Source organism: Centroberyx gerrardi, chromosome 6, assembly GCF_048128805.1.
Source record: "Centroberyx gerrardi isolate f3 chromosome 6, fCenGer3.hap1.cur.20231027, whole genome shotgun sequence".
Taxonomy (NCBI): Eukaryota; Metazoa; Chordata; class Actinopteri; order Beryciformes; family Berycidae; genus Centroberyx; species Centroberyx gerrardi.
The window spans coordinates 16,437,076-16,460,702 of record NC_136002.1 but is presented as its reverse complement, the minus strand read 5'-3'; the positions used below and the strand labels follow the sequence as shown (position 1 = coordinate 16,460,702).

The window sequence follows — 23,627 nt, the reverse complement described above, 5'->3', positions numbered from 1 at the left end:
TGCAATCGAACCCCTGGCCATTGCCCACAGGTTTAATAAGAGGAGGAAAGACAACACACAAAGTTTCCTTAGATGCACCCATCTCACTCTGTACCTCAACTCCTTGGTGAAGATTTCGTTAAACTACCGGGCTACAAATTAAATTTCACTAAAAGCGTACTCCTTTCCATTAATAATCTAGCTGAGAAGACTTTGTACCACCAGTTTTCCTTTTAAAGCTGAACATGATCGCTTTCTCTACCTGGTAATAAAAGTAACGTGGAGATTCAAAGCACTCTTCAAACATGACTTCAGATACCTGTACACTATATGCAATCTCAAATGATGGTCAAGTGTTCCCGCTTGCAAGGCATATAAACTGTTAAAATGAGAGTATCGCCTCTGTTCTTGCACCTGTTCCATATGAATCCCATTTTCCTGCCAAATCCTTTTTAAATGATTAGACCATCACATGTCCACTATATGGAACAAGACCAACCCTAGAAGGAATCGGGAGCTGAGTTTTCCCAAGTTTCTATTTTATTATAGGTCAACTAAAGTATCAAAGCTTGCGTATTGGATTACCACGTTTTCTGAAAGGGAGGGCACACCTTGGTTCACACTGGAACTTCACTGCAGCTTTCCCATATACCTGTTCTCACTGTTCACTGCTGCTGTTCCTCTGACCACCTACGTTCAGATTGCAAACCCAGTGGTGCAGAATTTGTATAAAATATCGTCCCAGTTCAGAAAGCATTCAATTTTAAGCACATGAGCAGTTTTTTACCCTCTAATCTCTAACCATCTCTTTTTACCTTGCCCGACGGATACTATATTTGTATATTGGCATAGAAGTTGGCTGGTCTTTTGCAGTGATCTGTTGAATGATGAAACATTCATGTTGTTTGAACCGGTCTACTTTTTCCAGGTACCTGCAGTTTTGCCTCTAGAAATTCCCATCATCTCCTAACCCTGACACAAAGACACAGCATACATTACTCTCAATTTAATCTTCACAATAAAGGCCTAATTTCAATAATATATGACACAATTTAAAACACTGACCAAACATGGCCCAACATGAGGTCAGCCATCAATGAGTAGAAACCTTGAAGGAACTATGGGACTCCAGTATTTCATGCATTCATACTGTACTTCTTTCTGTGTATGACATGGATTCTTAATTCAGTTCAAAGTATGTGTACATTATTCAAATGACAGGATGGCTAAAATGTTAAAGGTGCTATGTGTAGCACTTTGTGTTTCTCAAAATTAATTCCACATTTCTATTTTGCTATCTGTTTCTAATTGCTACCTGTTGCACAGAGGATGTTGCTACTTGAGCCTAGTGTTGCTCTGTGTATGTGTTTAGAGGAGCATGAAGAAGGATAAAAGCCGATAACAGCCCTTGATAACAGCGAATATGCTTTCCAAGGAGGTAAGCTAGCCTGAAGTTGAAACTATGCAGTTAGAATAGTGGCACAGGAATAAAGCTGTGTATAAAAATGGTTCCATTTTTGTGCCATAAAGCAATCCAGCAGATTTTATTATGGGCTGGCCAGCTCTCCTACTGGAAACCTGTTAAATTTCTATGTATTCAACTTCCTCATCTTCTTGCCAAAACTACAGCATGCATTCAAATTGCACACAGGTCCGGCCCCATGCCAAACTAAACCCACTACAGTATGGAGCCAATTTTCCAATGTTGATACTATAGCAATCAATATAATCTAAAAACCTTACAAATCTGCAATAAATCAGTGGTACATCCAACAGAGCTCTACCATTCCCAATACATCTGTCAATGTGTAAAGAATCTTTGCTTCACTGCAAAGTCAATTATGAGATCAATCACACTGTTTATATCAAAAACTATAGAGCACCTTCAGGCCTTCACAAATAAATTATAGAGTAAAATATTCAACAGTAGGCTTTATAGTACTGTATACAGTCACTGTAAGTTCTTGCTTGATGCATGTTGAATAAACATGAAAATAAATTACAAATTAATTACTTGCTATTGGCACCAAAGGTTGTGAGACTGAATCCAGGATGGTGCTGAAGAAACATGACACAATCTCAGTACCTGTACCGGTAAATACCAGATTCTGATATTCCAATTTCTCTCAAGGAACCCCTCTCGCCCCGCACTCTCCTAGTTTAGCAAAAGTGTTCTTCATCCCATCATCCAGTAGAGGTAGCGCTTCACTGACGGAGCATGTATTGTGCAGGAAATGTTACAAGAGACGAAGATCGTGATAACTCCCGACTCCCCAACAAATATGTTTAATTTAAAATGTTTACTATCAGGATGCCCTGATCATCACGCATGCCTCCTGAACAAATGAAGTCCGGTTGGGAGTGACCAAGAGGTTCTAGTGACCCTTTTGAAATAGAATTTAACAAGAAAACAATCACGAACACCGGAAATACAAGCGTTTACTTCCGCGTTCGTTTTATGAATGATTCCATCTTCCCTGTCTAGCTTGCCAGTGCCAACTAAAGCTGCATCTAAAATTGGACCTAACTTAACTGGAAAGTTTATTTACAACCATCACCAAGTTATTCAGAATGGATTACACGGGAACTCAAAGTGGGTTCAGACAGCGTAAGTTACGTACGTGGTATCACTGATCGAATCAATCTTCAAGATTACGGGCTGCATTTGCACATTTTGTTCTACTATCTTTCACGTTAACGTTACCCGACATCCAACGTAAACGTAGCTGAATGGTAGCTCGTTGTGTGGCTGGTTGACAGCTCACTATTTACATTGTAGATACAGTAACGTAAAAAATTAATGAGTCTGCCAACGTATAATGTGAATGGCATTTTAAAGTAGATCAGAAATGATAAACTGGTTGGATAGCTTGGTAGCCAGCTAATAATGAACGCCGGTTACTAGCTAACTTTAGCTTACCTAATCAAGCTAAGCTAACGGCAGTTAAAGGATCCCCTCACACTGCTCCTTGCCCGGATGGGGACCTTACTTTTCATTTGGGTCCCCTAGGTTGCTTAGCTTTGTAGGTACTATAAAGCCAAGGATGGCTTGGGACCTTCTTTATGTTTATGTGCAGATATGTTGGTTCAGCGGTGATATATGTAGGTTAGTTGCTTTGCTACGCTGACGTAAGTTAACGCTGTTGTCTTACAGCTTCTTGTAAGTTCACAGATTTTAGGCGTCGGCTTTGTGTCATTGCCCGTTTCATTGAAATCTAATATTGGCATGCAGCCAGTGGTGCTTAGGACCTAATGCGTCAAAGGCGTGAAAGTGGTTCGCCAAGCAAATAACCACTTTTCCACAGTAAAACCTAAGACCAATTGGGATGTACCAGAGCCCAAATGTGTTCATAATGACACCACTAGGCTCTAGGTTAATTTGAAGCTAAAGCTTTGCTGACGTATTCATCTCAGGTAGTAAAGATGCAAATGCATACGTAAACCAAGGCCATGCGAATTGGAAATAACATATGTTTAGTGACAGATCTATCATACTTGTCTTGAGATTAGGGTGAAAGAGGAACAAAGTCCAGATTGATACTGGCTGTTTTTTTTGGGATTATACAATAGTGCTCTTGTGATAAGTATGTGATAATGTGATCATCACCCTTCCCTCAGGGAATAGAAAATCTCTCATGCACACAGCACTCACAGTGGGAGGACACATAATACACACACAGTATTGTTGATCGTTATACAATAAACATCAAAAGCATTTGGTATTAAGTGGCTACATGGCCTAGCGTTTGGCTTTTGCTGGTAGTTTGATGCCTCCGCTGGCCTTAGTAGGTTAAAGTCACGTTGGGAGTACATATTCACTTAATAGCACCTTTAGTAAGAGTTTATGAATTCCCTGTTACCAATGTTGGCCACATTGGAGACCTGTAGTCATCACCATTCACTGTCATTTTGAAAGCCTAGTCTAGACTAGGTGTTCCTAGTGACGACAGGGCCATTCTGTTGTATGGTAGTCAGTAATGGGCATCTGCATTATCAGTTGTGAGAGCATGTGACAGCAGATCCACGGGCAGCCAATGTTGGACTGCTCTTGAACGCCTGGGGATATGCATGTTAAAGTGTTACAACAAAGTGAAATATCACTTAAACAATTGTCCTGATTGCTCAAATGTTCATGCATGCTGGTTTCTCTGCTTTTCCTTTAATCATGGCTGCTTGACATTGGCTTGCTTTACTAACTCCGCCTCCTCTATGCATCCCAAATCACCGAAAATCTTTCAAGGGGTGGTTTGAGATGTCACAGGCCTACACCTTTGTTTGACATATCTATTGTTCTCTCCATTCGTCTTTTTCCTCTATCATCCAGAGCCTAAGATGCGACTAAGGAATAGTTCAGCGGACGGTCCGGATGCCAGCCAGCTGTTTGAGGATACGAGTGGAGTTGAGCCTGGATCACAGACAGGCTACAGGTGGGAACCCAGGCAGGCAGGCTAGGCTGAATATTAAAAGGTTGAGTCACGTTTTGCAGAAGTAAACGACTCTCGGGATTGACATGGGACCAGCACTTTAGAACAGCAGTTCATTGGACATGTTTTAATGTGAACTTTCAATTCCGCTGCGGTGATATTAGAATAAAAACAGTTTGGCTGATCGCAGCAAAAAGAATTCTGGTCCCACAGTTGTGGAACTTCTGCATTTTTTTTACCAAGGAGACAGGTGTGTCGTCAGAGTTTTGACTTGTAGTCAGACCGGCAGGCAGCCAGAAATCCTGAATCTGTCGGACCCCAGGTCAAGGAAACATCAAGTTAAATTTGTCAAGCAAGCTAACATGCTGTGCCTTCTAAATTGAAATAGCCTAATTCTTACTCTTCATTTTGCGAAAAAGATAGTAGCTATCTTAGTTTAGTTTCCATGTGTTTTGTTATTGTTTGCGTTAATTTATCTTTCCAGTGTCCCATGTCATCTATTCACAACAAATTTGACTGTATGTTGATTTTAGTTTAGCTAGTAGTCATTTTCTTTCAATGGATAAACATTCATTTCTGAATCTAAAATTTGACTGCTTCCTCTTTTATCTTGTGCGATGTTGACAGGAACCAGCAGGCAGCGCCTCAAGCGGGGAACTTTGCTGGCCAGGCCCTCCTGTCAGACCCCATGTCCAACCTGGCCATGGCATATGGAAGCTCCCTGGCGTCCCAGGGAAGGGAAATGGTGGACAAGAACGTAAGACTGACTCACACAACTATCTGTTGAATGAATCCCTCAGAAGAATGGCAGTGGGGTGTTTTCACTTGCACCGATTTGCATCCCCTGTTGTATTTAACTGAACGCTTACCAGAAGGGATGCAAAAGGGCCCTCACAAAATGGCCTCAAAAGGATGGTGTGAAAGATAATATACTGTGTACCACACAATAGTCCAAGAATAATGAGTGTATGTGCATGTCTGTGTTCTTTCTTGTTTCAGTTGGACAGATTCATCCCAATTTCTAAGCTGAAGTACTACTTCGCTGTGGACACGGTGTACGTGGGAAAGAAGCTGGGTCTTCTAGTTTTCCCTTACATGCACGAGGTAAGCCTACTCAGACCTGCTAAATCTAAATCTTTCTGCAAGTTTTTTCCCATATGCTCCAGGCTGAGACAGTGAGGCCTATTTTTAGCTCTGCCTGAAGCCTTGCAAGTCTAAATTCCTTTTTAGGCCTGCTAGTTTTCCTTGGATCTATGTAGACCTGCTTCTTTTCTGTGTAAAGTTTTAGTCTTTTTAGTCTTTCTCAACATGTACAAGGTAAGCTTGCCTGAGAGCATATATATACAATTTTTTTTTTTCTGCTTGCAAATATATTCTTCTGCCTAGCCGCTCTGAAGTATTTTTAGCCTGACAAGAGGTTCTTCTTGCCTTGGGACCCAGACTTTGAGATATGCCATTGCTCTTTTAATGTGAAGAAGTCATCCAGGAATCCATTTTGAGCTGCATCCCATAATTAAATAAATCAGGCCACTACCCATTTAATACTATTTGTCTGAGGCCCAAAGTTTAGGATTCCGACCAAGCATGGTGAAAGTGTGTGATTGTGTGTGTTGTAGAACTGGGAGGTGAGCTACCAGCAGGACACTCCTGTGGCGCCACGCTTCGATGTGAACGCTCCTGATCTCTACATTCCAGCCATGGGCTTCATCACATACATACTGGTGGCTGGACTGGCCCTGGGCACACAGAACAGGTACGCACACACACACACACACACACACACACACACACACATAGAGACAGAGAGAGAGACCACAACATGTCCCGATCCCCTCAGGTTTACTCCGGAGCTGCTGGGAGTGCAGGCCAGCTCGGCGTTCGTGTGGCTGGTCATGGAGGTGCTGGCCGTCCTCCTGTCTCTGTACCTCGTCACCGTCAACACCGACCTCACCACCATCGACCTGCTGGCCTTCTCTGGCTACAAATATGTTGGGTATGTATCTGTCTGCTCCACCCCCCCTCACCCCCCTGCTTTATTAACATGGACCTCAACAAACATAGACTTACTGGCTTTCCTGTGATATGAATATGCAAGGTACACAATACACACTCTGTTTCTGCTTTTCTTTTTTCTCTTTATTTCATTCTTTCTTTGATACTTTATTTTGTTCTTTATTCTGTCCTACTTTTCTTGATTCCTTTGTTTTTTTTTCTCTTTTTTTCTTTGATTTTCTTTATTCCATATATTTTTATTCTAAGAAGAAGCATATAATGCTAGTTCTCCATTGCTCCGCACCAAGGACAAAGTTGTTGTTGCTGTTGCTTTTTTAACATTTTTTCTCTCCCAGTACAGCAACAAAAAGGCTGTCTGGAGATCTGGGTGACTGTCAGTGTTGTGTACAACAGGATATAACTAAACTGTGTGTGTGTGTGTGTGTGTGTGTGTGTGTGTGTGTGTGTGTGTGTGTCTCTTTCTCCAGGATGATCGTGGGGCTGGTAGCAGGCCTGCTGTTTGGGCGGCCAGGATACTACCTGTCTCTACTGTGGTGCTGTGCTGCCATCTTTGTCTTTATGGTGAGAAGCAGCATGTACTGCTCTGAAACTTAGAAAACTAATTAGAGTTGAAGTTAATGAACTAAATTTGTACAGCACTTTTCAAAAGCAATGTTGCAAAGCAGTGTACAATAAATGAAACGGGCAAGGTCGTTAAAACAGACCAAGCAGGAAAAGAAAATCAATAAAAACAAATTATAGTTAGAATCAACTCCATGAAGATATTAACAAAGCAGGCAAATAAAAGTGAGTTTTTAAAAGTGATTTAACAAGAATTGCTGATTGGGCTAAACTGATCTCCTCAGGCAGCTTGTTCCCAAGTCGGGTCCAATCGCTGTTTGATTTTCTTTTCAGTCTAGACTTCAACACTTTTCTAGACAACTATTACCTTATTTAATCTAGGAAAACTTGTCTGAACATTGTGAAATCTGACATTTAGCTGTACTATTGAAAATGTGTTGTGGTGGAAGGAAATAAAAGCTTTCCACGTTTCATAATTGATAACTCAAAATGATCAGCCTATTTAAAAGAGTGTTGTCCTCTCCCATGTTTAAAAAAAAAAAAACCCACACATCTTCAAAGCAAAGATATGGTTCAATCATTCAATTCAGTGACTGGTAAATTACAGAACAGATGGGTCTGTAACAGTGCTGCGTGTGTGTGTGTGTGTGTGTGTGTGTGTGTGTGTGTGTGTGTGTGTGTGTGTGTGTGTGTGTGTGTGTGTGTGTGTGTGTGTGTGTGTGTGTGCTTGCCTTTCCCCAGATCCGTACTCTGCGTCTGAAGCTGCTCTCTGAGGCGGCGGCAGAGGGGCGGCTGGTGAGAGGAGCCAGAAACCAGCTGAGGATGTACCTCACCATGTCTATAGCAGCAGCACAGCCCATCTTCATGTACTGGCTTACCTACCACCTCATCAGATAAGACCTGGAACACACACACACGCACGCACGCACGCATGCACGCATAGAAGTGCAAAAGCTGAACTTGGACAAAACACAAGCCGTGGCTGTCTGAATGCCATCTCCTCCCCGAAAAACACTCTCAAACACACACACACACACACACATCAAAGAAGCTGGACTTAGATGAAACACACAAAGGCCATGATTGTCTGGATAATATCCCTTCACCCCCAAACACACCGACAGATGCAGACACACCCCCTCGCAAGACTCAATCCAACCATCCATGGAGAAAGAACACACAATTGAGAGAAGATTGGAGGCGTTGCTGCCTTTTCTCTCACAGCCCAGCCCAGCGTCATTAGTAATGCCTTTTCTATGTCTTTTTTATGTAATGGCTTAGAGGATTTGTAGCGTCAGCTGTAAGTGGCTTTAAGTTGTTTTTGTATACTGTGTAATTATTTGTTAATTATGTTTTTTTTTAGGGGGTATTTATGTACGTATGTTCGTGTATTGCAAAAGTATTGTTATGGAGGGTCTGACATCTCATAAGCAATTTTCTGAGCCTACAGGAGGAAAGCACACTAACCTAATTGGTCACATAAGCCGTCCAGGTCACTTAAAGAAAGAACTCTTAATTTTTAGGGTAAAGCCAGGTTTAGCAGAGGTTAACATGGGATCAGCACTCAGTTCATGATCATCATGATTTCTTGCGTCTACTGCTTTGATGTTGGAGTAGAAATAGTTCTACTGGAAGATAACTCCGGTCCCGACACGCGTTTCATGGTTGTAGTACTTCTCCACTTTGTGTGAAAGAAACTCATCTGTTCTTGTCGTCATTGTGTAGATCTTATTCATTCTTCATTCATCGGACACAGCGGTTATCATACTGGTCTATAGGTATGGGCGTAATGTTGCCCACATTTTTAACTGTTTAAAAAAAAATCTTTTGTATGTGCTTTGTTACATGTATTAGCTTTGCTGCCTGACAACTCTTGAATAGAGATATCAACTGTGTAAGCCACAACGACATGCTAAGTTATATAGACCTTATGGTGACACGTCGAGTTAATTTTGATCTCATTTTAAGACTGAGTAATTTATTTTCTGCTTTTCATATTGAAAGTCAGATGGAATAAAGGGAAGAGAGGTGATGGTCTGTGTTCTGTGAAGCTTGTTTGTAGCCTCCTTGAGATGAGATACTTGAAATATTGAAATGACTGAAATGTTTTGTCTCGTTCGTCAGTTATGTGTTTACGAATCATCTAATGTCACTATGAAACGAACTGTCTATTTATGCTCCTTTGGCCAATGTTATCTCTTATTCTAACCAAAGTAGGGTTCACTTCAACTCTACTTAAATTACTTCAGGAAGTATTCTTTTCAAAATTCAGGTTCTTTGTATCTTCTTTATAATGCTTATACCGAAACTTCTAAGCATGAGGGTGTTACAGATTTTGATTTTTTGGCAAAGTTAAGTTTTAATCATAAATGTTAACAAGCTTATTTCAGTTAACTGAGGTGCCAATACAGAAACTTTTCCCCCACTTTGTGACGAGTGCTTGATGAAGAAAATATCACATGCATAGAAACTGTCATTTTTACAGCATCTCTTTAAGTATGGCATGCCAATTCTCTATCACCAGTAATTTAATTGCAGATTCTATTGATGACTCAAGGTGAACTGATCCCAGCCCTGATTCTCAAAGCAGGCTGAAGGCTTACAACGCATCAACTCAGGCCGTGGAAATGATATGTGATGACACTGATCTTGTTGTTCTGTTTACAGACTGGCCAATAAACTCAGATTTATGGAGACAGTTTGGTGTGAGCTTTTTTTTTTTTTTTTTTTCAATTTTATGTGCACTATTTGTTTTTTCCAGACATGACAGAAGCACAGCAAACAAATTCAACTGAGTTTGATAAACAGACAGGTGACAATAAGCCATCTAAGATGCCAGCAGAAGGACAAAAGGAAAACGTCAAACAACACTCTGCAACACCTAGAACAAAGTTGCATCTTTTTTTTCTTCACACTCAGGCCTGATAAGACCATTGATTTATTTCAACTGCTGTGCAAAATATTATTTACAAACCAAAGACCTAATACACTTTTTTTTGTAACATCAAACTTGAAAATTAGGCCTGCTTTGACTAGCTACCTGCTGCCATTCAGTGTGTGCAGGCAAGCCATTTTCACTTGACTCCATCCAGACACTATCTGATCCACGCAAAATATTTACCAGGTGTTTCAAAAGTGAGTGTCACAACTTTGTTTTGCATAATTATTATTGTATACCTACTTTTGAAATACTAAATAGATTGGATTTTGTTAGCTGGCCTGTAGCGTAAATGCTGCAGTTTCCAACAGCATTTTCCCCCTAGGATTTACACAAGATCAGAAACAATATAATTACCCCTTCACAGCCTGGCTTTAAGAGGATGTTAAACTAGCAAAGGTAAGAGTAGAGCTGAGTCACACACACTGAAAAATCAGACTTGACTTTTAACTTGATGATAAACTGGAAAGCGGTATTGCAGAGTGAACATTTATTTATTGTAAAGGTATAATAGGCAACAAAATAATCAGCGTCTTGAGTTACACAAATTGTAGAATATGTTGGATACTTTTATACATGAACATATATCAGTTATTGAAGGTTAAAGCTTGCATAACATGAACGGAATAAGTATTTAATGCTGAGTTTGCCAAGGTATCAAGTGCAAAAGAGTGAGATTATAGTAGCAGTATAACCCTGGTAGACCTAAGCAGAGGTGTAACAATGATGAAGTATACTAAAGAGGAGAGGTGGATATAATGTGCTCTAACCAGTGTTTACCTTGTATTTATTAGTATCAGTGGAGAAAGAAGCTTTGATTTGAGTGCAGGCAGTGGCACAAAAACTGTTCTTAATCTAGATACTCTTATGATAAATGTCATCATTCTGCACATTGACCCTATATGTATTGGCAACCCACCACAGCTGAATGAATATGGTGAAACACTGGGTCTAACCCTTTGTTATAGTTATGTCAAACAATGTCATTATGCATGTTAATACCCCTAAACTGCACTACTGCATAAACATAAGGTATCCAATGTTGTGTAAAGCATCATATGGAATAACATTTCAACATCGAACATGAACAAGTGTCATCAAACAAAGTCAACTTCAAAATCAAGTGTAACATTTTTAAAATAAAGACAGGGTTACCATGATAACTCTACATTCTGCTACGGTCTAGATTCTCAAACTATGGCTCAGGACTACTTATGATGGGTCCACACATGACAAGAGCAACAGTAAGTCTACATTGATATTAGTATGGATCCCAAGTTGAGACTTAATTTACTCAATGACAATATAGTAGTATCTAAATTTATATAAAAAAGCATAATATTCGGCAGATTTTGGAGGCAAAATACCCCAAAAGTAACAAAGAAATCAAAGTTGGACTAATTTTAAGCAGATAATCAGTAATAGATTATGTTTTGAAAGTAACCCTCCTCAGCTAACCCGCCTGTTTCTAAGCCTGTTGTGCATTATTCCTTCCAGAAGCCTCTGTTGTGATTAATAGCCTCTACAAGCCTGTTCTGCAGCGTCCTCTTGGCTGGGTATCTCTGGTAGATGGGCAGCAGAAGCAGATTATGACAGGTGAGGGATGCTGGGAAATGGAGTTCAGTGGAGTCGGCGAGGACAGCGACTCTCATCTGGATTGTGTCCATGCCCAGGATGGGAACACGGTCACAACCTGTGAGGAACACTGGTGACAAGTGATAGGAAGACATCATGTTAAATGGGAACATCTTAAATATTAAAGCAAAGCTTTTAGGTTACCAAGAAAAAAAAAAAACTTTCTACATTTTCTTCTCAGCTCTTGTTTCTTTAACATTTTAGCACCTCTCCCATACTTTTTCATTTTATTATTTCATCATTAATAGTCACTATACTATTAAATATTTTTCCTGTTTCCCAGTACACCTATTATTTGCAGATTATTCCTCGTTATCATATTCGTACTCTTTTCATGTACCGTGTCCATGGTTGGATGTTAAAAGAGGTAATTTTGTGTGTTGCAATTATTAATTACAAGAGTCTGAAACGGATAATGAGAGAAAAACACCTTGATGCTAGAGTGAAATTGTTCAGCCGAACTGAAATATCACTTTACAGTGTCCGTTTTTAAATGAATTAAGAATGAATGAAGTATCCCGCACAGTCTATACAGTCTAAACACAAATATCACTACATCATTTTTGCTAAGCATGGGTTTTGGGAGGAAGTGGGAGACACCAGTGCTTCACCTCCTCACCCATCCCACGGTTCATCTTGATTAACTCCATTTTAATGATAATTGTGTACCATTACTTACAGAGGAAAGCTTTCTTTTGATCTGCTGTCAGTTCGTCAAACACCTCCCAGAAGGTAACAATGTTCGGATGGTTGGCGTGATATTCTCCTTCATACGCCGTGTTCTAGATCAAATCACAGAAGAAAAAAATCAAAAAGAGTGACATTTCAGTCTTTGGCATAAGATATTTATATGCATTTTGATGTCCTGTTCATGAATATCCCTGTCTACATGAGAAGCACAATATTCTGAATATGTGAAATGATTACATTCCTGATTCTCATCAAGGAGATTCAAAAGTCAAAACACTTGCAAACCTTCTTAAACACGTCCCAGTCGTAGTTTTCTTGGCCCACCATCACTCCTCGCAGCTCCTCTGGCTGGAAGAACTCCACCACATCGATGTCGCACACCTTGAAGAAGCCTCTCCTGAACTCCTCGAACACTTTCTCCACTGACGTGTTGAAGGCGTAGTTGACAAAGGCGTTGACAAACTCTTTCCTATTGAGAGAGAGAGAGAGATTCAGAATTATAAAAGTAGTTTCAGCCAAGTAATGCATACATGGAGAAATATAATGCCAAGGGAAAGAGGTGGGTATTGTTTCTATACCTGTGTATGTCCTCAATGAAGTTATGCTCATACTGAACTTGTTGAAGCAAACTCATTTACACTAGGTGCTAGCTTTTACATAATAAAACTACTGAATCATATTCTTCCTACTTCCTATTCCAGATCTCACACAATTTCTTTCCTAGTAAGTGAGAGAGTTTGGAGTCACACCCTTTACATTCATGTAAATGTTCAGATTTTGGGAGGATATTTCTGTTTGTCAATAGTACACAATGGTGACAGACGAGAAAGATGGGAGGGAGAAAAACAGAGAGAGACAGAAAGAGAGAGATAATGTAATACATGTAACAAAGCTTGAGTACATAGACTGAGCCACATTATATAATTCTTTAAAAACGCACTTGTTTGAACTTGTGACAACTTTTCCGTTTTCTTTTGGATCAAGTTCCACTTCTCTGCCATTCCAGGCGACCTGTAATCGACAATGATGAAATTTAAAAGACTAGGTAGTGTACAAAATGAATCCCAGTAACTGTGCATACTGTGATAACTGACAGTCAGTGAACATACCCTGAAATTCAGTTCCATGTTTTCAACATCATCAGAAGTGTAGTCCTCCAAGACGTACCGCAAACTCCTGAAAGCATTGGAAAAGGATTCATTTATTACTCACTGACTTCCCTCTGACGTGAAATATTATCTTGGAATTTTGCATGTTAAAAAAAGTGTATTGCATTTGCAGGTTGTGCGTTTTAGATTATGTTTCAACATAACTGTGACCTGCACCTACAAAGTGTTGCCTATTCAAAACAAACTTATAAGCTTTTCAGTTATGCAGAAAGTCCCATTATTTATCATTATTTTCAGTCAGCTCAAGAGGTTAAAATGCATTGAATAGTACAAGATGTTTGATAACAGTGGAATAGCTGTAGAGTGAAACAACATCAATAATATAGCAAAATGAATTAATCCCTTAATTGTCTCAATCGAATTATATACTATGTATACAGGAAAATCATATTTTTAATCATTGTAACTTTAATCATCACTGTCACCATGTAAAGATATGCGCAAAAGCAGATTCAAAAACAGATCTTTGGTGCCTATATAAATCCATCCTTACTCTCCCACTACAGGTTCAAACTCCTTCATGTCGTCCAGCGAGGGTTTGGCGCCCACCAGCTTCTTGAAGAGAACCAGCGGGAAGGGCAGGTGGACAATGTTGTGGTTGTAGAGAGCCATGCCACACAGCACCCCGAACAGAAAGTAATCCCTCTCCTTGACTCTGGGCTGTTGGTTTGATGATAGAACATGATGATTAAGATTTAGTAACATCCAGTATCTGTCTGAAATTTGCTTTTACTTGAAGAATTTTGCCCCAATTGGCTTGAGGAAGGGAGCAAAAGTGTAAAATGGCCGCAGGGGGGCTCTATGATATCAAGCAAAATCAAAGAGTTGTGCATTCACAAATGTAATCACAATACATTTCATCATTTTACATGTTATTCCAAGTCCTCACACAGTTACAGTAATCTGGATTATTGCACATTCACCACTCTTTTCCATAGCCAGAAACAAGAGAAAAGAGGTTGTACCACCCACTAATATGCAATGTCACACCTGCACAACTCATATAAGACAGAAAATATTATTACTGTGGCAGTACCAGGGATGGTTTTTATGTATAAAGAGACATTTTTCTTCTTCAAATGTGATAACACTATTATTATATACAGCTGCACATGGGTTTAACAGTGGATAAGAGTATTGTTTCTCTGGTGACTTGCTTGGAGAGAGATATGTTTATGTCTACAAACACTGTTTGGACTGCCTTTGGCCAAAGGAATAGTATATGCAAATTCTTTAACTGAATATTTCTCCCTTTAATTGCAACCCCTGGTCTTACCCTGACAGGGAACCAGGCGAGGGTCTGGCTCTCGTTGTACATGAACATCTCAGACTCAGGAGCCATCAGCTCATCAAACGCATGTAGGAAGAAGTCCCTTGTGTTGACATTAGTCACCTTCATGTCCTCCACAAACTGCACCTGGGGAACATAGATGAGGCAAGTTGGACTAGTGTTTAGAGAGACCACCTGTCCTGCTGAAGTGTCCTTGAGCAACACATTGAATTCCTACCAGCTCTAACAGTGAATGTCCATCCAGTAAATCTATTTTCTAAGTTTCCTGGTGGCTTGTTTGCATATCATCAGTGTCCTGCAGTTATCTCTAGTTTTACCTTTTATTTTTACTGAAATGGATATTTGGAATCATCCCCTCATTCCCCTCATCTCAGGAACAAAATGTTTCATTACTCTGGGATCAAGCTAGACAAGTTAAAAATACATCCTAAAATGCAAAAAAGCTAGTTTCCAAATTTAGCTACAAAACATTAAGGCGTCCAAAGTTTGAATGACATATTTACCAACAGTTCCCTCTGGAAGGCGCAGTGGTCGGCTGCAGCTAGCTGTCTGAAGGTGTCCTCGACGAGGTGCGGCCGTCTGAGCTTCAGCTGGAAGACCGGGGCGGGGGGGTAGTCAGGGGGATCGACCAGCGATTCAGCGGGCCACATCAAAGCTAAGTCATGAAGAAAATGGTGCGTTTTCTGTAAATTACAAACAATGGCCCTTATTTATCAAGGAAACACAGAGAGCAATGTTAACAGCATTATGCAATGAAATCAACAGTATGCATGTAATAAAATGTTAATGGGGAATATATCATCTATCAAGCTTATATCAAACATTCCTGCTTCAAGTTCAAGTATACATACTGTAGTCTTTGCAGCAGATAAATTCTAATCCAGCATTTCAGCATTTTTCATCACCTTACAAATACCTTAATACCAATAAAGAGCTACTATAAATAAACAGTAAATAACTAAATAAAAACCAATAACTACTTATTTAAATTAAACTGTTCATTTTTGCCAAAATATTCACATTTTTGAGATATTCATTCAAATTCATGTTCATCAAGATATATTTTGGAAGATGGTAAATCACTGGTATATCAAAACTGTACAGTAGGCTATACTATATACTGTATGTATGTATGTAAGTAGACTTTTCAGTAAAATTTATGAATTTATTTTTGTTTAATACATACCTTTGATATGTATGCATGGATGTTAAAGACTGCCATCTTGCAACACAGATTGAACAGAAACGGGTAGCGGCAGAAGATGGCAGGCGTTTGGTGCGTATCCTTCAAGAAAACATCGATTCATCATTTATAACAATATACATCATTTACCTGGAAATCATTTCAGCACTGAGCAGCAACACGGCTCACTAGAGATTCACTTCTTATTCCTAAGTCTAAGACAGTTAAATCATTTTTTAGAGAGACTTCATGTTTATAAATATTGATTGGACAGTCATAGACCACAGGTATTTTTGAATTCTTAAAGTGAGTGGAATTTCATTGAAAATAAAAAAACCTCTAACCTCCAATTTTGAGCATTCACGCCACAGAGTGACATCCATTAGTGGCTGCACATTACCAATGATCTCATCCACGTAAAACGTATTCAGCGGGACCTGCTGGGACTTTCCACTTTTGTTTGCCTGTGAAAAAAAAACCAAAGATGAACTTATATAAAATATATTAAATAAAAACATGTTTTCATTCACTAATTTAGATGAAGAATTAGAAATAAAATGAATTTGGACATATTTTCATATTTTCATAGTCATAAGATGTTAGACCAATGCTGGAGAAAATATACTAAGCCCAAACAAACCCACTATTGGTCCAGATTCAAAATAGGTTGTGGACCAAATTCTGCGTTTATGAGCCAAAGGATGAGTCCCAGGATGAGTAATATGATTTCTTAATTGATCCCAGACTGAAAGAGTATCTATCTATCTATCTATCTATCTATCTATCTATCTATCTATCTGTCTGTCTGTCTGACCTTGTAGAGCAGCTTGAGGACGTCCAGCACGTATCTGACCCCGGGGTTGTGAGTTTCCAAAAGGCCGTTTCTGAGCATGAAGGACAGCGCCTTTTTGAACACCATGATGTGCTTGATCATGATGGAGGGCGCCAGGGAAGACCACCAGCCTTCTGCAGAAACAATACAACACACACACATACATTCATACTGCAAGACTAATTTATCACTGTTGACAGGTGAAAATCTCACATCTCCAAAACCCACAAGTTATTAGTTCGTTTTCATAAGTTATTAAAAGCAGAGTTTGGTGACGGTGCATTTTAGACATAATAAAATTGGTTTTGATAGCTTCCATGAAAATTATTTAGCACATCATGTTTCATGTAAGCGTTTAATTCAGGTACAAAATTAAAAACTCCAAATCGCAGCATTATATTGGTGATTTTGCATGGCCATACTCCATATTCATTTTCTCTGCAGAAGATACTGTGGTATTGTAAACAGCACTAACCCTAACCAAGGACTCTTACACATTCTTCCCCAAACCTCTGAAATGAAAACTTTAGAGTTGTTTACTTAATGTTGCCAGGCTCTTCTCATTCATCTGCACTATAGTGACCGCCAAGGGCAACACCGCTCTCATGACATGGAAGTCCTCTTGGAGAAGGGGGCACGACAGCAGAATCATGTAGATCTCTGGTGATTTCAGCAAAGTTCTTGAACTGATAAGATTTTCCAATAAGAAGACCATGTTTGCCTACATGGAAAAGAGAGTAATGAGATAACACAACAATATTTAAAATGCATGCATTTATTGCCTTGTAATTATGTAAATTAGTGTTTCTTATACAAGAGGTCAGAACCCAAAATAGGATGTGAGCCTGTTTCTGACGGGTCGCCACATGACAGGAGGATTAGTTTGTTTTAATCATTTACTCAATTCATGTCCTGGACAAAAAAAAGGTTGAGGACCAATAATGTGCATGATATGTGAAAATTTAAAGGGCGTTCTTAACTGATTCCTTGATCCATGGTATTATCAGTAACTGGTCGAAAGCTCGGACAGCAGCCTCAATGTCCACAGTTAAGGCACCTGAGCCTGATGGAGGCCCGCTGATAAGACAGAGAACCAAGGCACAGCATGAGAAAAAAACAGTAAAAATACCCATGTGGGAAAACAATACCAGTCACTAACCAAATACTAAGAAATTTTGGCAGGGGCTGATAAGTTTATCTATTCTACCAGATAATAAGTTATCAACAGTTGTGTCAGGCGCATGAAAGTTACTTTACTGAATTTAAAGATATTATTGATTTTGTCCCTAAAACTTCACAAACAACAACTTACCTGGCTTTTGTGAAGCTAGCAACAAGGCTTGAACCTGTCAAAAACATCCAGAATATTTCTCTGTTGGAGAAAGAGAGATATACAGTATATACATTAGAAAGCACCATAAATACTACAGCATTATACAACTGATATTTCACTAGTGCAACTAGATAAGAAAAATGCAATTATAAAAGTGAACCTCTTCGCCGCTTCGTTGCCTTGTTCCATTGCCAGATATGTCTGCAGCTTGGTCTCATCTAGCCTCCCAATTAGGCGCTCGCTCTGCAAACTCTGAACAGTCAAAAAAAAAAAAAAAACATACAGCAACATCCAACATACAGCCATCTTGATTCATATGGCAAAATGGTCTTTTAAACTGGAATAAGTTTAATACACTACCTCTGTAGGCGAACTGTAGCTGAAGTTTGTATTCCACCCAGCTGCTATTTTCATGTCTGCTCGGTCAAACAAATGAAAACAAATGAAAACAAATTCAGACATGTCATTTGAATCTGCTAGTATTACACCAACATATCATAAACCAAGGTGTGACAGACTTTCTCTATCATATCACATATAGTAAAAGGATCGAAAAGGGATTCCTCAAATCAAGATTCCCAAAGAGTCATTTGACTGAACATTCTAGTGGCAGATGTTGTCTGTTCAGCATTTCTGAGTCTCAAGCACTGTCTAAGAATAAAACACAGTCATTAACTCATCAACTCTATTTATAAACTTTATTAACAGTCCATAGACTGTTAATAAAGTTGCCATAGCAACCCATGGAATGCATCTCCCTGGATAATTATAGATTTTAGAGAGCATGTGAACAAAATCAAAGACGTTTTCACACCACCCGCCTCATTATACTCAACAAAACACGACACTGGCCATACATACCTTTTGGTATGGCTGCTGCACTGTCAGTGGCCCATGGAAGTTGTACCAGAGTGGGGGTCAGACTGCCCTCTGAGCCTCCAGTCCCAAGTTGACCTTTGACCCCATTGCCAAAAGCCCACAGTTGGCCTGAGGAGCCCAGTACCAGGGTGTGACAGCTGGAAGACCAAAACCAACAGTGAATAAGAAACTGGATGAGATGTAAACAGTATCCCAGATAGTTTTGGTACATCATACGTACTGTGTTTAGGTTTCTCTAACTGGAATAAGAGCTTATCCAGATTATTGTAAACATGATGTAATGATTACTTTCTGTCAACTATAAAATGGCAAACTTGAGTATCTTGAATTATAATGGAAATACAGCGCGCACGTAAGCACATTCCTAGTTATCACCTGCCACATGCAATCTGTGAGGCGAGTCCCTCCAGGCCCTGGACCAGTCTGGGTCCCAGTTCTTTAGCAGTGGAGCCGTGGCCCAGCTGCCCTTGGCTTCCCTCTCCAAAAGTGAATACCTTGCCATCCTAGAAACCGCACCAGCACATAACACAAGAAGCTAAGAAGCAGTGCCATACACTGGAGAGTTTTTTTTACCTTTTTCGGACACGCACTTAAAGAATCTCTTTTTCTCTCTTATCTTTACAGAGTGATGATTAATTACTGGGGGGAAGTTAAGGAGGCTCCAAATATTCTGTTTCACAAAAGCAATGTAATCATAAAAATTCTGAAAAATGTTAATGCTATTAATTCAGAAATATAAATCTCATCGCATTCTATAAATCAAACCAAAATCATCTTGCAGCCAAGGTTGGGAACCAGTGTGAAGGGAAGGAATACCTTTGTTAAGACAGCAGAGTGCGCCTCTCCACAGCTTATGAGGGAGACTCCCAGCGGTCTGAGGGCAGGTACCATACAGATGTTGAACCTGCCTGTTAAAGACAACAACACATGTGCTTAGACATGGAGACGGAAAGCATGCTTATTTCAAATGATGGCATCTAGGGTGACAATATTGTGTGTTTCAATCAATCACTTAATAAAGTTATAAGCAACCCTAATGCCATTTAGGTTCTTTTTAGCACCAATATAAACTAATTTTTAAGCAGGTATAAACATTTGATTCACTATTTAGACAGGCATAAGATCTGACCTGCACCACAAAGAGGCAAAAATTGACACCCATACTTTTTGCATTATGCCCCTCAGTTTCATGAACTCAAATCATATAGAAGAGAAATTGCCCCACTGTTAATTTCAAACGCCCGTTAATGATTTTGTTCTGCAACCACCAGTAATTTATGCCTGTGCGCATCCATCCCTAGATAATATCTTCGCACCCTTCTCATCCACCCTGTTGAGCCCCAGCTGGCCAGCTTTATTGGCCCCACAGCAGTACACCAGGCCTGGGAGTGTGAGGACCAGGGTGTGGGCCCCTCCGGCCGAAATCTGGGTCACTGCTATCCCAGTCAGAGAGAGCACCATGGTCGGCGTGGGCTGCAGGGACACTTCCTTCCCCAGACCCAGCTGCCCATGACTGTTCAAACCCCAGGAGAAGACACTTCCTCCTGGAAAGTGGAACAAAAAGAAAAATCCTTTTAACAATAACAAGCACAGAGGCGGTACAGTCCCACAGCACATTTGCGGTAATGAGGTGTAATACGTCTTTCTGGGTATGAGAAGAAGACTGTAGTTTGACAGAGGCAGGGGTCCCACACCTTCACTAATGAAATTCCAAAACTTTTCCATGATTTCTCCATGACCTCTTTTCGAATTTCCATGACCAAATTTTAATGAATTTTACTTTTTTACTGAATTAAAAAGTAACCATCAACTGCACTAACTTTAAGCATTAGTTTGTTTTTCACTTTAAAATGAAAGATTATATTATTATTACATTATTTTAACTCTTTCAACAACAAAAAAAGGTCAGCAACCAACAATATTTTCTTCCAACAGGGAGGTCCAGACTGTTTTGGAGCCAGCCACTGCTTTTTGTGACATTTGACAGTATTCAAGAAAAAAACAAACCATTAACTTTACAACAAATAAAATTTTATGACTTTTCCAAAACTTTTCTACCCTTCATAATTTTTCATAACTTCTCCAAACCTGGAAAATACTATTTAAAAGACTTTTCCAGGTTTTCCAGAAGTGTGGAAACCCTGTGGAAGGAACCTGTGGTGGAAGTATGACGTTTCTATAGTTTCTATTTTGTTCTGGTGGGATATAAATCCTGAGTTTATGGCATGTTGTGTCTGTGGCTCATTGAGGCTACAGGTTTGTTAAAAACAGTTTATGTCTATATTACACCTATAGCAAATGGGAAAACTGGTTTTGGCACAGTGACTTATAAAATAAAAACACATCACTAAACATCAGACATCATAATAGAGTATATTATAAGCCATGTATCTAGGGCTGGCAGTGTCATATAAACACACCAAGATGATGTCATCAGTGTGATTAGTTTCTTACCTTTAGTCAAGGCCAAGGAATGGGAGTTTCCACAAGCAACTTGAATCACTGGTATTGGCAGAGGTATCTCCACCAGACTGTATGTTAATGGGAAAATCATAAGTTAATCATAAGGCACGTTTTAGATAACTTCTTAAAACACAGGTGCCTTTATTTTATCTAAGGTATTTATTGAGATGCTTTTATCCATTCTGATAGTCCTCTTATGATGCTTTTATGATCCTTTGTTAGTGGATAATAAATGCTTTGGTGTTATTTCTGATTTAAAAGCGTTCATACATGTGTAAGAATTTTATACACTGGCCAGACAGTAATGCTATGTTTGCCATTAGCCAACATTCACATTCTGACTAGTGAGGATAATTTAACCTGGACTGAAAAAAAATGTTACTTAAATTTCCATGCCTGTTTCTAGGTAATCTTAACGCCACACTGTATTATGTTCTATAGACTTCTAGAGCGCTTGCCTTGGTCTTTGCCATTTGGACGGTGTGTCGAGGCAAAACCCCAACTGTCCGTCCCTCCCGGTCCCCCAGGAGAAGACCTCTCCCGAGGCAGACACAGCCAGATTGTGGTCCTGACCGCAGGCCACCGCCACCACACTGCCCAGACCCTCCACACGGCCTGACACAGGATAACACACAGACAGACAGAGAGACACACACACATTTGGGTTGTCATTTATGAGGACCTCTTATTTGCATACATTCACTAAATAAAACCCTAACACAAAAAACAGCTATCATCCCAATGAGATCCAAGTGACAAGAAATCTGCTGGTTTTCTTTAGGCTACTTATAGTAAGTAGTCTCAAACTACTCTTAAACTAATCTTAAATTAGATAAAGATAATGAATTTTAATGATAATGAATTTTATTTATAGAGCACCTTTCATACAAGGACAGTAGCTCAAAGTGCTGGATGCAGGATGGCAAAAGAAAACAGATAAAAGTGACATAGTATCCAGTCAATGTATTGAGAAAAAAAAAAGAAAAAAAAGACAGAAAGAGAGAACAGGATGTACAGAGAAATCACATCGAAGAAACAATAAAATTGGCAAAGCAAAAGTAGACAGTATTACTATTTGTAAGCCAAGGTAAACAAGTATGTTTTGTTTAAAAATATGGAGTGAGTCTGCCACTTTAATACCTAAAGGTAAGCTATTCCACAGTTTCGGGGCATAGTGGGAGAAAGCAGCCTCTCCAATTTTCTTGCTGACCTTGGGAATGTTTAAGAGACAGGCATCTGATGACCTGAGGGCTCGTGCGGGGACATAGAACGATAAACTGTGTGAAATATAAGAAGGTGATAAACCATTTAGTGCCTTAAAGACTACAAGAAGTATTTATCTATTCTAAAAGATATGGGTAGCCAGTGCATATCACGTAATACAGGAGTTATGTGATCGCTTTTTTTGGTCTTAGTTAAGACCCTAGCAGCAGCGTTAGATAGGGTATTTTAAGGGGAGGGGGCATAAATTAGCGCTTTTCAGAAACTGATTCTTGTTTTTACTGTTGGTTGTTTGCTCTGGGGAGCAGCTGCTCCAACTTTCGTTGCCTGAACTTGGACGGAGGAAACGAAAGTGAAACCTAAGTTGAGTTTCCCTAAGCAAACCTAGCTAACATTACAGCAACGTCACTTCACAGTTCTACTCAAAGAAAACAAATGCAACATCTTATCAACTAATTTATGTAAAATATAGGCCAGTCTCTAGCTTACAATATCAACAAATACCATTAATTGGTCTTGACAAACACAATTACTTACGAAAAAGAACCACGGAAAATCTATAGTCAAATTTAGGATACATGGAGGAGAGAGAAACCATTGACAGGAGATAAGCAACGATTAGCCTAATTAGACGATAAACTCACTATTAACTACCACAAACACACACTATAAGCCCCTATAGGGCTACAGGGATATTACAGTGACTTTTCATCAGCTGCGCAGACTTTTCGAAACTCTTTCATGACCCACCTGGTGCCTTTGCATCTTTCCCAGTCTTTCGGCCGAGCTGTCCAAGAGAGTTGCGTCCACAAGACAAAATGCCTCCCCCCCTGGTGAGGAACAAAGTGTGTTGCTCCCCACAGCAGATGTCGGTTACAACCTCGGGGACAGTCCACGACACGGGAGTGAGGGCTCCCTGTGGACCAACCTGTCCGATGGAGCTGTCTCCCCAACAGTACAGCTGCATGTCTCACTCCTGACAGACTCACTCTGACCTAACAGGCGAGCATCAATCG

General features: G+C 39.7%; 2 protein-coding genes across 4 annotated transcripts; one reads left to right on the top strand and one right to left on the bottom strand.

The window, feature by feature from the left end:
- The first annotated feature begins 2,444 nt into the window (after window positions 1-2,444).
- yif1b (Yip1 interacting factor homolog B (S. cerevisiae)) lies at window positions 2,445-8,645 on the top strand. 3 transcript variants are annotated; one of them, XM_071904736.2, is made up of 8 exons: window positions 2,445-2,587; window positions 4,304-4,406; window positions 5,031-5,160; window positions 5,403-5,507; window positions 6,020-6,156; window positions 6,241-6,396; window positions 6,884-6,977; window positions 7,719-8,645. In XM_071904736.2, the coding sequence occupies exons 1-8, from the start codon at window positions 2,551-2,553 to the stop codon at window positions 7,872-7,874; spliced, it is 918 nt and encodes a 305-aa protein (XP_071760837.1). In that variant the 5' UTR covers window positions 2,445-2,550; the 3' UTR covers window positions 7,875-8,645. The 3 variants fall into 3 exon arrangements, with proteins under 3 accessions (XP_071760837.1, XP_071760836.1, XP_071760838.1); XM_071904735.2 differs by having other exon boundaries at window positions 2,445-2,596; XM_071904737.2 differs by having other exon boundaries at window positions 2,450-2,572.
- Window positions 8,646-9,882: 1,237 nt separating this feature from the next.
- LOC139915952 (putative E3 ubiquitin-protein ligase HERC4) lies at window positions 9,883-23,601 on the bottom strand. Its single transcript, XM_071904740.2, has 23 exons — window positions 23,362-23,601; window positions 21,849-22,005; window positions 21,382-21,458; window positions 20,244-20,471; window positions 19,744-19,835; window positions 19,303-19,430; window positions 18,910-19,064; window positions 18,409-18,464; window positions 18,209-18,300; window positions 18,028-18,087; window positions 17,696-17,792; window positions 17,256-17,436; window positions 16,698-16,849; window positions 16,228-16,347; window positions 15,887-15,985; window positions 15,204-15,383; window positions 14,686-14,826; window positions 13,903-14,069; window positions 13,350-13,416; window positions 13,181-13,251; window positions 12,526-12,709; window positions 12,230-12,332; window positions 9,883-11,620 (listed from the first exon to the last, which is right to left on the bottom strand). The coding sequence occupies exons 1-23, from the start codon at window positions 23,576-23,578 to the stop codon at window positions 11,400-11,402; spliced, it is 3,045 nt and encodes a 1,014-aa protein (XP_071760841.1). The 5' UTR covers window positions 23,579-23,601; the 3' UTR covers window positions 9,883-11,399.
- Between the last annotated feature and the right edge of the window lie 26 nt (window positions 23,602-23,627).

Excerpts from the sequence above, each read along its gene's own strand:
- yif1b (XM_071904735.2), top strand. The coding sequence starts at position 2,551 with ATGGATTACACGGGAACTCAAAGTGGGTTCAGACAGCGTAAGTTAC. Across the intron at positions 2,597-4,303 it reads GTTCAGACAGCGTAAGTTAC|AGCCTAAGATGCGACTAAGG; the intron begins GTACGTGGTATC and ends TCTATCATCCAG. Across the intron at positions 5,508-6,019 it reads TTTTCCCTTACATGCACGAG|AACTGGGAGGTGAGCTACCA; the intron begins GTAAGCCTACTC and ends TGTGTGTTGTAG.
- LOC139915952 (XM_071904740.2), bottom strand. The coding sequence starts at position 23,578 with ATGCAGCTGTACTGTTGGGGAGACAGCTCCATCGGACAGGTTGGTCCA. Across the intron at positions 13,252-13,349 it reads ACATGGAACTGAATTTCAGG|GTCGCCTGGAATGGCAGAGA; the intron begins GTATGTTCACTG and ends TGTCGATTACAG. Across the intron at positions 12,710-13,180 it reads GTTGTCACAAGTTCAAACAA|GAAAGAGTTTGTCAACGCCT; the intron begins GTGCGTTTTTAA and ends CTCTCTCAATAG.